We start from the raw sequence: 12,730 nt of genomic DNA, 5'->3' as shown, positions 1-12,730 counted from the left end.
CGTCTCCAGCCTCCATTTGGTTGAAATTTCACCTTTTCTTTTCTTTTCTTTTGAAAGGGGAGGCTCAAAAGAAACATGATGCCCTGGGCTTTACAGAAGAAACGAGAAATCCACATGGCCAAGGCCCATCGGAGACGAGCTGCGAGGTCTACTCTCCCCATGAGACTCACCAGCTGCATCTTTCCAAAGCCGGTGACAAGGATCAGGTCTCATCCTGACAACCAGGTCAGACGCAGAAAAGGGGAGGAGCACCTGGAGAAGCCACAGCAACTCTGTGCCTACCGGAGAATGCAGGACCTGCAGCCCTGCAGCAGCCAAGGAGAAGGTTCAAGTCCACTGCAATTGGAGAACGTCTTAAGTATCCTCGCACCGGGGATGGCCGGTGAATCTCTGGACAGGGCTGGAGCTGAGCGTGTGCACAGACTGCCCGAGCCCACCGCTGGGCAGTTTCCAGCTGTGGCAGGGGGGCCAACCCCAGGAGTGGGTTGTCAGCTCCCACTGCCCCTCTCTGGCCAATTGGTGACTCGTGCAGATATCCAGAGACAGGCCAGGAGGGTGAAGAAAGCCAGGGAGAGACTGGCCAGGGCTTTGCAGGCGGACAGGCTGGCCAGGCAGGCAGAAATGCTGGCAGGTAGATGAAGTGCAGTCCTAGGTTTTGCATCCCTTTCTTTTAACGCCCATCCTCTTTCCGACTCTGAATTGTCACACTTTTTCCTTCCCCACCTGTTGTTTATTAAAAGTATTTGAAAGGCAACAAGTGTAAGGAGTGGATGGTTTTGTGGTGAGAAATTGGGTTTTATGGGATGAGGAAGGAAACGTTTACATGTCGTTGTACACCTCAGTTTCTGTTTACGATGATTTCAATTAGTTGTGGGGTTTTGTTTGTTTGCTTGTTTGTTTTAAGATGGAGTCTCGCTCTGTTGTCCAGACTGAAGTGCAATGGTACGATCTCAGCTCACCGCAACCTCCGCTTCCCAGGTTCAAGTGATTCTCCTGCCTCAGCTTCCACAGTAGCTGGGATTCCAGGCGCCTGCCACCATGCCCAGCTATTTTTTGTATTTTTAGTAGAGATGGGGTTTCACCATGCTGGCTAGGCTGGTCTTGAACTGCTGACCTCAGGCAATCTGCCCACCTTGGCCTCCCAAAGTACTGGGATTACAGGCGTGAGCCATGGTGCCCGGCCATTAATTAGGTTTTATATTAAATTCTAATTTAATCTTTGGCCTGGCGCTGTGGCTGATGCCTATAGTCCCAGCACTTTGGGAGGCGGAGGAAGGCAGATCATCTGAGGTCAGGAGTAGGGGACCAGCCTGGCCAATATGGCGAAACCCCATCTCTACTAAAAATACAATAATTATCCAGGCGTGGTGGCGGGCGCCTGTAATTTCAGCTACTCGGGAGGCTGAGGCAAGAGAATCCCTTGAACCCAGGAGGCAGAGGTTGCAGTGAGCCAAGATCGTGCCACTGCACTCCAACCTTGGTGAGACTTTGTCTCAATATATATGTAATATATATTGCATATAATATAATATATTTATTATATATAATATAATATATAAATCATATATAATATAAAATTATATTTAAATATAACATAATATAAATTATATATTATATAATTATATAATTTATATATTATATTTATATATTTTTATACATATAAATATATATAATATAATATAATTTATAATTTATAATATATAATTTATATATTTATATTTTTTACATTTATATATAATTATATATAATTTATGCATAATATAATTATACAATTCTATATAATGTAATTATATATTAAATATATGTAAGTTATATAATATATAATGTATATATAATTTATATTATACAATTATATTATGTATTATATATATTATTATAGAGAGAGATCAACAAGAATCCCCTTGTGCTCCCCAACCTGTCTCTGGGTTTCCATTTGTGGGATGCCTTTCCCAGTGACCTAAGGACCTTGGAGAGCTCCCTTCTGTGGCTCTCTGCAGGAAGACAGACTATCCGTAACTACAACCACTAGGCACAGAACAAAACTGTTGCCGTCATGCCAGGCACCACGTCAGTATCTTCGACCAAGACTGGAGCTCTCCTGGGGTGCTACAGAAGGCCACAGATAAGGAGTTTGTGAATTCTGGGGAGAGAAATATTTGGGTCTCCCAAATGCCACTCTCTTACATCCCATCAAAGGGAAAGGTGGACACTGAGCTTACATATCCATGAGAGCTATAAGCAGATCCTAGGGAATTCCCTGTATCATGAAATGATCATGATGGTGATGACGATGATGATTATTACTATCATTATTTTGGAAAGAAGGTCTCACTCTGTCATCCAGGTTGGAGTGCAGTGGTACAATCATGGCTCACTGCTGTCTCGACCTCCTGGCTCAGGTGATCCTCCCGACTCAGCCTCCTAAGGATCTGGGACTACAGATGCATGCCACCACTTCCGGCTAATTTTGCTGCTGTTGTTGAGAAGGGGTCTCACTATGTTGCCCAGGCTGGAGTGCAGTGGCATGTGGTATGATTATGGCTCACTGCAGTCTTAACCTCCTGAGCTCAAGTGATCCTCCTGCCTCAGCCTCCCAAGGAACTGTGACTACAGGCGCATGCCACTACACCTGGCTAAATTTTGTATTTTGGGTTTTTTTTTTTTTTTTTTGGTAGAGACAGGGTCTCACTATGTTGCCCAGCCTCGCCTTGAACTCCTGGCCCCAAGTGATCCTCCCGCCTTGGCCTCCCAAAGTGCTGAGATTACACACATGTGCCCAGTCAACATTATTAACAATAGCAAGGATGGGGATAAAGGAGAAGGAGCAGTGGATGCTGTGAGCCTCAACCCAGAGTCCTGTCCATGGCTAATGCCTCCCTCCCCCAGCTGCTGAGACTAGTGACTGCTGACCATTCACAGCTGTCAGGATTACAGGAGGCCAGGAATTCCACAACACAGAGAAGTACCCCATCCTAGAATATGACTTTCTCAGGGGCATCCAGAGACCAGGCTCACATCTATAATCCCAGCACTTTGGGAGGCCAAGGCGGGTGAATCGCCTGAGGTCGGGAGTTTGAGACCAGCCTGACCAACACAGAGAAACCCTGTCTCTACTAAAACTATAAAATTAGCCGGACGTGGTGGCGGGCGCCTGTAATCCCAGCTACTCGGGAGGCTGAGGTAGGAGAATCGCTTGAACCCGGAAGGCGGAGGTTGTGGTGAGCCAAGATCGCACCATTGCACTTCAGCCTGGACAACATGAGCAAAACTGTCTCAGAAACAAACAAACAGGCCGGGCGCGGTGGCTCAAGCCTGTAATCCCAGCACTTTGGGAGGCCGAGACGGGCGGATCACGAGGTCAGGAGATTGAGACCATCCTGGCTAACACGGTGAAACCCCGTCTCTACTAAAAAAATACAAAAAACTAGCCGGACGAGGTGGCGGGTGCCTGTAGTCCCAGCTACTCGGGAGGCTGAGGCAAGAGAATGGCGTAAACCCGGGAGGCGGAGCTTGTAGTGAGCTGAGATCCGGCCACTGCACTCCAGCCTGGGCCACAGAGTGAGACTCCGTCTCAAAAACAAACAAACAAACAAAACAAAACAGAGACCATTGACTGTCAGATGCTAGAGATATAAAGAAAGAATTTACTAAAGAATTTTCTTTCACACCAAAAGAGAGAAATATCTGGTTTCCAACACTTCCTTAAGACAGTGAACCCTTTCCAATACACAGAACACTTTTACTTTAGTAAATTCTGGATTGATCTTTTTTTTTTCTTACTTCCTGGGTCGCAAGGTGGCTCCTCCACCTCCCAAAGTGCTGGGACTATAGGCATCAGCCACAGCGCCAGGCCAAAGATTAAATTAGAATTTAATATAAAACCTAATTAATGGCTGGGCACCATGGCTCACGCCTGTAATCCCAGTACTTTGGGAGGTCAAGGTGGGCAGATTGCCTGAGGTCAGCAGTTCAAGACAAGCCTGGCTAGCATGGTGAAACCCCATCTCTACTAAAAATACAAAAAATAACTGGGCATGGTGGCGGGCACCTGGAATCCCAGCTACTGTGGAAGCTGAGGCAGGAGAATCACTTGAACCTGGGAAGCGGAGGTTGCGGTGAGCTGAGATCGCACTATTGCACTTCAGTCTGGACAACAGAGCAAGACTCTGTCTCAAAACAAACAAGCAAACAAACAAACAAAACCCCACAACTAATTAAAATCATGGTAAACAGAAACTGAGGTGTACAACGACATGTAAATGTTTCCTTCCTCATCCCATAAAACCCAATTTCTCACCACAAAACCATCCACTCCTTACACTTGTTGCCTTTCAAATACTTTTAATAAACAACAGGTGGGGAAGGAAAAAGTGTGACAATTCAGAGTCGGAAAGAGGATGGGCATTAAAAGAAAGGGATGCACAACCCAGGACTGCACTTCATCTACCCGTCAGCATTTAATTTTTTTGATATTTTAGTAGATACGGGGTTTCACCATGTTGACCAGGCTGGTTTCCAGCTCCTGACCTCAAATGATCCACCTGCCTTGGCCTCCCAAAGTGCTGGGATTACAGGCATGAGCCACCGTGCCTGACCAGGAAAGGGAATTGTGTTTTACGTACTCTATATTTGTGAGAATGAGTACATATTATTTTATTAATTTTAAAAATCCAATTAAAAACTTCTAAACAAAACAACATTAAGAACTATGAAATATGAAAAATTTAGCACACAGACCACCATATGTTTCCTCATCTATAAATAGTGATAGTAACACCTTCCTTGTAGGTCTCTGTGAAAACATTTACGGATAATGTATGTAAAACTGTTTATTACCATGCAGGCTGGAAAGTAATGTCCCATTCATTTGTCCACTAGGATGGCCATAGGGTGTTTGGGTTTTTTTCCTTTTAATTATTGAATTCCAGAGTTTTCAAATACATTCTATTGTTGTAAAGTGAATCATATTCATATTTTTTTTCCTAGGGTTTAGCGATTCCTTTTGCATACAAATTCAGGCTGTATGTGTTCACACATAGATCTCAAATAATACCTTAATTTTCGCAATGAAAAGCTTCTCTTCCTCACCCTGTAGCCTTGCTCCCGGAATCAACTTTTTTTTTTTCCTGATAGTAATTACATATTTGTAAGTTAGGTATTTATACTGCTTTTTCATTTATTAGCTTTAGACTATATTGAATTACTTTCTTCTCCGAAACAATTAGCACATAACTTTTTTTTTTTTTTTTTTTTTTTTGAGACGGAGTCTCACTCTGTCGCCTGGGCTGGAGTGCAGTGGCCGGATCTCAGGTCACTGCAAGCTCCGCCTCCCAGCTTCACGCCATTCTCCTGCCTCAGCCTCCCGAGTAGCTGGGACTACAGGCGCCCGCCACCTCGCCCGGCTAGTTTTTTGCATTTTTTAGTAGAGACGGGGTTTCACCGTGTTAGCCAGGATGGTCTCGATCTCCTGACCTCATGATCCGCCCGTCTCGGCCTCCTAAAGTGCTGGGATTACAGGCTTGAGCCACCGCGCCCGGCCGCACATAACTCTTACATACTGTAAAACTATTTTTCCTCACCAAACATAATCATTTAAGGAATCTGGATAAATCAAAATTCAATGTTTATCATTTTATGACATCCATATTTACCATCTGTAGCATCTAAACCTTAGCCAGAGATGTAACAAGTAATATGTTAATTTTTTTCATTTTTTCTTTTGATATCTTAAATTTTAAAATTTCCTTTTTTATTTCTTCCTATGAATCCAATACCTATTTTCTCCACCAGAAATGTAATTCTCTTTTCAATAGATCCAGATGTGCACGAGATAATTCATCAGCTTCGGCTTTCGCTTGGAGACATCCCTCCCTAGCTCTCCTTCCCCTCGTCCCCCTCTGGATGGGAGAAAGATGCATACATGATCCCATTTTTGAAAGAAATTAGAAAGCTCAAAATCACAAAAAAGGCTGGGTGTGGTGTGGCTCACACCTGTAATCTCAGCACTTTGGGAGGCCGAGGTGGGAGAGAATGACTTGAGGCCATGAGTTCTACACCATCCTGGGCAATACAGACCTCCTCTCTACAAAAAAAAATACAAAATAGCCAGGCTTGGTGGTGTGGGAGGCCCAGGCGGAAGGATAACTTGAGCTCAGGAGGTCGAGGCTGCAGTGAGCTACGATTGCACCACTGCACTCTAGCCTGGGCCAGAGTGAGACCCTGTCTCAAAACAAACAAACGACGCACACAAGCCGTAAATGTGTGGCTATATCATTTTAACAGGCAGTGAATGTGGAGAAAGGACTGAAGAAAACTTGAGTTCGTTTTGCATCCTGCTACCTGAACAGTTTTAAAATCCACAAAAAGCCCTACACCCAAAAACTGACCTCCCCAAAGTCTCGCCCTCTCAGCCTCTTAGCTCAACCCCATTCCGTGCCCCATCACTGCCTCATCTGGTCCACATACTCTCGCACTAAACCTGATACTAACCCGCAAGACCCGCCCATCAAACCTAATGCCCGCCCACAACCCCGCCCCCTAACAGTCTCTGATCTGTTAGCCCCGCCCGCATGCCTGGTACCGCCCGCAGCCCCGCCCCACAGTTGGTTCCCGGTCCCGGAACTGGCCCACGCCCACACTCAGCCCCGCCTCCAAGCCTGGTACCGCCCGCAGCCCCGCCCAGGAGCTAGTTCCGCCCCCAACCCTACCACAGACCTGCGCCAGGACAACCCCGCCTCCGCGGCTATCCCTGGCCAGGGCTCAACCTGGTTCTATTAATAACTAAGCAAACTGGAACACCTCGGCCCGAGGTTGGGGTGCGCGGCCGCTGCTCCCGCCCGCCCGCTGCACCTGCAGCCTGAACCCGGGGCCCCCGGACACGCCGCATTTTGGGGTGGGACCAGCTGGAGCCGGAAGCGGAGGTGCAGCGCCGTTAGCCGGAGACCGGAAGCGGAATTGCAGGTGTGTGTTGTGAGAAGAGCAGCATTTGCAGCGACTGGGAGAGAGTCTTTCGGTCGCCGCGAGAGGTGCTGGGTTCGGTGAGTCCGAGTCCAGAGAGGGGTCCCAGCCGCGGGCCCTGCGTCCCTCCCGGGAGCCGGGTTTCTGCCCCTGAGGCCTCGGGCTGTACCCTCAGTTCAGCCCGAAGCTGCTGTTTCCTCCGGTGTCGGGGCCCCGCGCCCCTGTCGCCCTCACACGGGGCGATTATGCGCCCCAGGGGACTTTTGGCTATAGTTGGAGACGGTTTTGAATGTCACAAAATGGAGGCTAGAAGGGACTGTGCTACTACTGTAATCTAGAGGGTGGAGACAGGGATTCTAGCAGCTCAGCATCCTGCAGCGCGTACAGCAGCCGCCGCCAGCAAAGACTCATCCAGCCCCAAATGTCAGTAGTGCCCAGGTTGGGAAACCCTGATGGAGGGCATTAAAATCTCTGCAGTCCTAAATGCACTGTAGAAATTATTTAGAATTCAGCTGAGTCACTTATAAGACCTAAAGTTACGAATTAGAGCATCTGGAGTCACCATAAAATCTCCAGCCAAATGAGTTAAGCAAGTCAAATGCAAACAGCTTTAAGCCCCTTGTCCCATTTTAGGGAGCAAATGGCCGGATAGGAATCTGGGAAATTCAGGCACAGCCAGTAGCCTGGGTTCTTATTATTATTTACATCTTTTTGGGGGGACGGAGTCTTGCTCCAGGCTGGAGTGCGGTGGTGCGATCTCGGCTAACTGCAAGCTCCGCCTCCCGGGTTCATGCCATTCTCCTGTCTCCGCCTCCCGAATAGCTGGGACTACAGGCGCCCGCCACCACACCCGGCTAATTTTTTTGTATTTTTAGTAGAGACGGGATTTCACTGTGTTAGCCAGGATGGTCTCGATCTCCTGACCTTGTGATCCACCTGCCTCGGCCTCCCAAAGTGCTGGGATTACAGGCGTGAGCCACCGTGCCCGGCCTAAATCAGTGTTTTTAAGTGAATGGGGTGGTCTTTCTGTGCAACAACTGTGTTACTCTCAATAAATACATTTTATTATACATACATATTACTCTCTACAAAAGGCCTCGTAAGCCATTTTTGTGCCCTTTTTTTTTTCAGACAAGAAAAGTATCATTCTAGCTCAGATTTGTGTTGAAACCAGCCTCAAGGTTCACCTATCCTCACTGATCCGTGGATTGCCATATGATCAGGTGAGTACCCTGTAGAACTTGTAAGCTGCAATACTCTACTGTGTAGAAAAACTGTGAATGGATTTTTCCTGTACTCAGGTTGTAAATACAAGGAATTACTAAGAGAAAGGGTATCTTTTTTTTTTTTTTTTTTTTTTTTTTTGAGACAGTCTCACTCTATTGCCCAGGCTGGAGTGCAGTGGTGTGATTTCAGTTCATTGCAACATCTGCCTCCCAGGTTCAAGTGATTCTCCTGCCTCAGCCTCCCAAGTAGCTGGAATTACAAGGGTGCACCACCATGCCCGGCTATTTTTTGTGTTTTTAGTACAGGCAGGGTGTTGCCATGTTGGCCAGGCTGGTCTTGAACCCCTGACCTCAGGTGATCCGCCCAACTCCCTCCCAAAGTGCTGGGATTACAGGCGTGAGCCACGAGTGAGGGTATTTTAAAAATTATTTGTTTGATGGCTTCTATTCAAGAGAAGGATACTAAGGGGTGTGTGACAGTGTGTGTGTAAATAAGTCAGTAAATATAGCTATATGCAAGTCAGTACACAAAATAAACATGTAAACGCTATTTTCAATTTTTTTTTTTCAGCCTTCTAAGATATCTCAATTTTTCTTTTATTTTTTTCTTTTCCTAACTGGCCTGTCAGCCTGTAGACCTGTGCTGTATAATAAGGTAGCTGCTAAGCCGGGTGTGGTGGTGCACCCTTGTAATTCCTTGTACTTCTGTAATCCCAGCACTTTGGGAGGCTAAGGCGGGCGGATCACCTGAGGTCGGGAGTTCGAGACCAGCCCGACCAACATGGTGAAGCCCCGTCTCTAGTAAAAATACAAAATTAGCTGTGCATGGTGGCCAGCACCTGTAGTCCCAGCTACACGGGAGGCTGAGGCAGGAAAATTGCTTGAACCTGGGAGGCGGAGGTTGCAGTGAGCCAAGATCGTGCCACTGCACTCCAGCCTGGGCGACACAGCGAGACTTTCTCAAAAATAAATGAATAAATAAATAAGGTAGCTGTTAGTCCATGTGGTTGTTTAAATTTAAATTTAGACCAATTAAGATTCAATAAAATTGGCCGGGCGCTGTGGCTCACACCTGTAATCCCAGCACTTTGGGAGGCCAAGGCAGGTAGATCATGAGGTTAGGAGATTGAGGCCATCCTGGCTAACATGGTGAAACCCCGTTTCTACTAAAAATACAAAAAATCCAGCCAGGCGTGGTGGTGGGCGCCTGTAGTCCCAGCTACTCAGGAGGCTAAGGCAGGAGAATGGCGTGAACTCAGGAGGCGGAGCTTGCAGTGAGCCGAGATTGCGCCACTGCACTCCAGCCTGGGCCACAGAGCGAGACTCTGTCTCAAAACAAAAAAAAGATTCAACAAAATTTTAAATTCAGCTTCTCAGTTGCACTAACCACATTTCAAGTGCTTGACAGCGACATGTGGCTAATGCCCCTATTGAAAAGCGAAGATTAAGATCATTTCCATCATCCCAGAAAGCCCTGCTGGGTGGCATTGTTCTAGTCTCTTCCATTTGTCCATTGCAATGAAGCCAGAACGGCTGTCGTAAAAGATAATTTGTGGCCGGGAGTGGTGGCTCAAGTCTGTCTGCAATCCCAGAACTTTGGGAGGCTGAGGTGGGTGAGTCACCTGAGGTCAGGCGTTCAAGACCAGCCTGGCCAACATGGTTAAACCCCGTCTGTACTAAAAATACAGAAATTAGCTGGGCGTGGTGACTCTTGAGCCCAGGTGGTGGAGGTTGCAGTGAGCCAAGATGGCACCACTGCACTCCAGCCTAGGCAACAGAGCGAGACTGCATCTCAAAATAAATAAATAAATAAATAAAAGTAAAAATACAGCCGGGTGCAGTGGCTCACACCTGTAATTCCAGTACTTTGGGAGGCTGAGGCGGGCAGATCACCTTAGGTCAGGAGTTCGAGACCAGCCTGGTCAACATGGCAAAACCCCATCTCTACTAAAAATACAAAAAGTAGCCAGGCGTGGTGGTGGGCGCCTGTAATCCCAGCTGCTTGGGAGGCTGAGGCAGGAGAATCGCTTGAACCCGGGAAGCAGAGGTTGCATTGAACCGAGATCTCACCATTGCACTCCAGCCTGGGCGACAGAGCGAGACTGTCTCAAAATAAATAAAGATATATTTGCTTCAGTCACTCCCCTGCCTGCAAAGCCTTTGCTGGCTCTCCACTGCCTCTCACCTTCAGACTCCTCACCACTCTTTATAATACCTTTCAAAACACAACCTTTCCCCTGTCCTCTGGCCCCTTCTTTGTCCACATGCTCCAAACTGTGAACTTGGCGGCCTCAGCAGCTTGCTTTCCTGCCTCTGCACGTGCACGTCCCACTGAGCAGGACCCTACCTCGACTCTCAAGACTCAACTCAAATGTTTTTAGTGTTTTTCCTTCCCAGGCTTCCCAGTCCCCTTCCTCCCAGATCCTGGGTTGGCTGCCACGCACCCCTCTGCCACAGCACGTATCACTCTGACATGCAGCAGTAGGTCTGTGTGTGTCCCACTCCCGGAAAGCCAGTTCTTGGATGACAGGGATCTTCCTCCCCTCCATCTGCAGCACCCGGCTTGGGGCAGGCATCAATAAAACGTGAATGAAGGGTCAATGTCCGGACCCAAGGGCTGGAGAAGGGATTCGAGAGGAATAACCGGGTGAGGAAGTGCTATGCCTGGTTTGGACTTGGGAGGGAAAAGGGGGCGGACCCACCAGGGGCTCACCTATGCAAAATTCTCTTGTTTACCGTTTGTGCAACACAGCTGCTGGAAGACCCCACTCATAAACAACTAGAAATACATAGAACTGCAGAGAAATAATACAGATTTTTTTTCTTTTTTTTTGAGACGGAGTCTCACTCTGTTGCCCAGGCTGGAGTGTAGTGGCACGATCTGGGCTCACTGCAACCTCCGCCTCCTGGGTTCAAGTGATTCTCCTGCCTCAGCCTCCCAGGTAGCTGGGATTACAGGTGCCAACCACCTTGCCCAGCTAATTTTTTAAATATATTTTTAGTAGAGACAAGGTTTCACCAACTTGGCCAGGCTGTTCTCGAACTGCTGACCTCAGGTGATCCGCCTGCCTCGGCCTCCCAAAGTGCTGGGATTAGAGGCGTGAGCCACTGCGCCCGGCCATAATACAGATTTTCTTGCATGTCATAATACTAAAACTTTCAGGCCTTTACATATAAGTACAAATATATAAACTTTTCACATGTATATGTGAATTTTGGGGGTGTTGTTATTCTGCCAACCACAGAGACCAAATGTCAAAGACACTTGGCGGCTGTATTGGGGGGTGGGGGCTGTGAGGCTGAGGCAGGAATGGGGAAGAGCCTCCCATCTCTGCTTGGCTCCAAGTACCAGCAAACAACTGGCCTGTGGGGAATGGCTCTCCATTCACTCCTCCCCCAATCCTTCCCTCCCCGGACACTGGGGGTATGGGGGCCACCCAGGAGAAATTCCCTGGGCAAGAGATCTAGGACGCCAGGGCCTGAATGCTGCATCTCAATACAGATTCCTAGAGAGACTGAGTGGCCCTGCCTTCCATGAATAGCAAGCACCATCCACCCTCCACAGCTCTGTTTTGTCTACCTGGCCCAAACTCACTCTTACAGGTCTCTAACTCCAGACTGTGCCCCCCTCGCCAACCCCTCCCACATGCACACCCTTGGCCACTTTCTTTTTTTGTTTGTTGTTTTTTTAGACGGAGTATCGCTCTGCTGCCCAGGCTGGAGTGCAAATCGCGCAATCCTGGCTCACTACAAGCTCCACCTCCCAGGTTCACGCCATTCTCCTGCCTCAGCCTCCTGAGCAGCTGGGATTACAGGTGTGTGCCACCAAGCCCGGCTACTTTTTAATATATTTTTTAGTAGAGCTGGGGTTTCACCACGTTAGCCAGGATGGTCTCCATCTCCTGATCTCGCAATCCACCCGCCTTGGCCTCCCAAAGTGCTGGGATTACAGACGGGAGCCACCACGCCCCACTGGCCACTTTCATCTTTGTGTGTATACACACACACATGCACACACACACACACAGCCCTTCTTTTCTTGTAAAAAAGGAAACATTCCATACATACTATTTGGTACTTTTTTTCCCCTTAAATTTACTGAGGATAATAATCTATCGATATCTAGAGATCCCTCTTTTTTTAATGGGTGCACTATAATGCCACAGTCAATAATCTCACACGACTCTTATATTTGTGTATCTTACAGATCGATTCTTAGAAGTTGTAGGAATCTAGGGTCTCTGATAGAAAATGGCTGGAGCTCTGCTGGGCTGGCATGAGAGTGGGGGATGGGGAGGAGGAAATCAACTGAAATGAGGGGCAGTGACATTCGAGCTGGGTAAGGTGGAAACCAGGAGGGAGGGTGGCCAAGGCAGAGCACAGGCTGGAGAGGGGGTGACCGATTCAGGGCACAGGCTAGAGAGGGGGTGACCGAGGCAGAGCACGGGCTGGAGAAGGGGTGACCGAGGCAGAGCACGGGCTGAGAGGGGGTGACCGAGGCAGGGCACAGGCTAGAGAGGGGGTGACCGAGGCAGAGCACGGGCTGG

At 47.9% G+C, this 12,730-nt stretch overlaps 3 protein-coding genes across 11 annotated transcripts in view; 2 read left to right on the top strand and 1 right to left on the bottom strand.

Moving 5' to 3' along the window:
• Positions 1-77, bottom strand: part of LOC111522617 (putative methyl-CpG-binding domain protein 3-like 5) — a 10,711-nt gene extending 10,634 nt beyond the window's left edge. The window contains exon 1 of the mRNA XM_026455619.1: positions 33-77. Within this exon, the coding sequence (XP_026311404.1) occupies positions 33-77 (45 nt within the window). The remainder of the gene's footprint in view (positions 1-32) is intronic.
• Positions 63-750, top strand: LOC111522599 (putative methyl-CpG-binding domain protein 3-like 5). Its single transcript, XM_026455494.1, has one exon. It carries the CDS (start codon positions 76-78, stop codon positions 637-639), a length of 564 nt encoding a protein of 187 aa, XP_026311279.1. The 5' UTR covers positions 63-75; the 3' UTR covers positions 640-750.
• A 5,937-nt stretch (positions 751-6,687) lies between these two features.
• ZNF557 (zinc finger protein 557) overlaps positions 6,688-12,730 on the top strand; it is a 15,288-nt gene continuing 9,245 nt past the window's right edge. For 4 of the 9 annotated variants that reach the window (XM_023186818.1, XM_023186815.1, XM_023186814.1 and 1 more), the window contains exons 1-2: positions 6,688-7,037; positions 8,089-8,180. The gene's annotated coding sequence lies outside the window, so the exon portion shown is untranslated. Of the gene's footprint in view, positions 7,038-8,088; positions 8,181-11,940; positions 11,999-12,197; positions 12,523-12,730 lie in introns of those variants that run through there. The other 5 variants (XM_023186817.2, XM_023186812.2, XM_023186811.1 and 2 more) reach the window with 4 other exon arrangements.

Source organism: Piliocolobus tephrosceles, chromosome 21, assembly GCF_002776525.5.
Source record: "Piliocolobus tephrosceles isolate RC106 chromosome 21, ASM277652v3, whole genome shotgun sequence".
NCBI classification, from domain to species: Eukaryota; Metazoa; Chordata; class Mammalia; order Primates; family Cercopithecidae; genus Piliocolobus; species Piliocolobus tephrosceles.
Note: the sequence above shows the minus strand (reverse complement) of the source record. Positions and strands in the feature narration are given on the sequence as shown.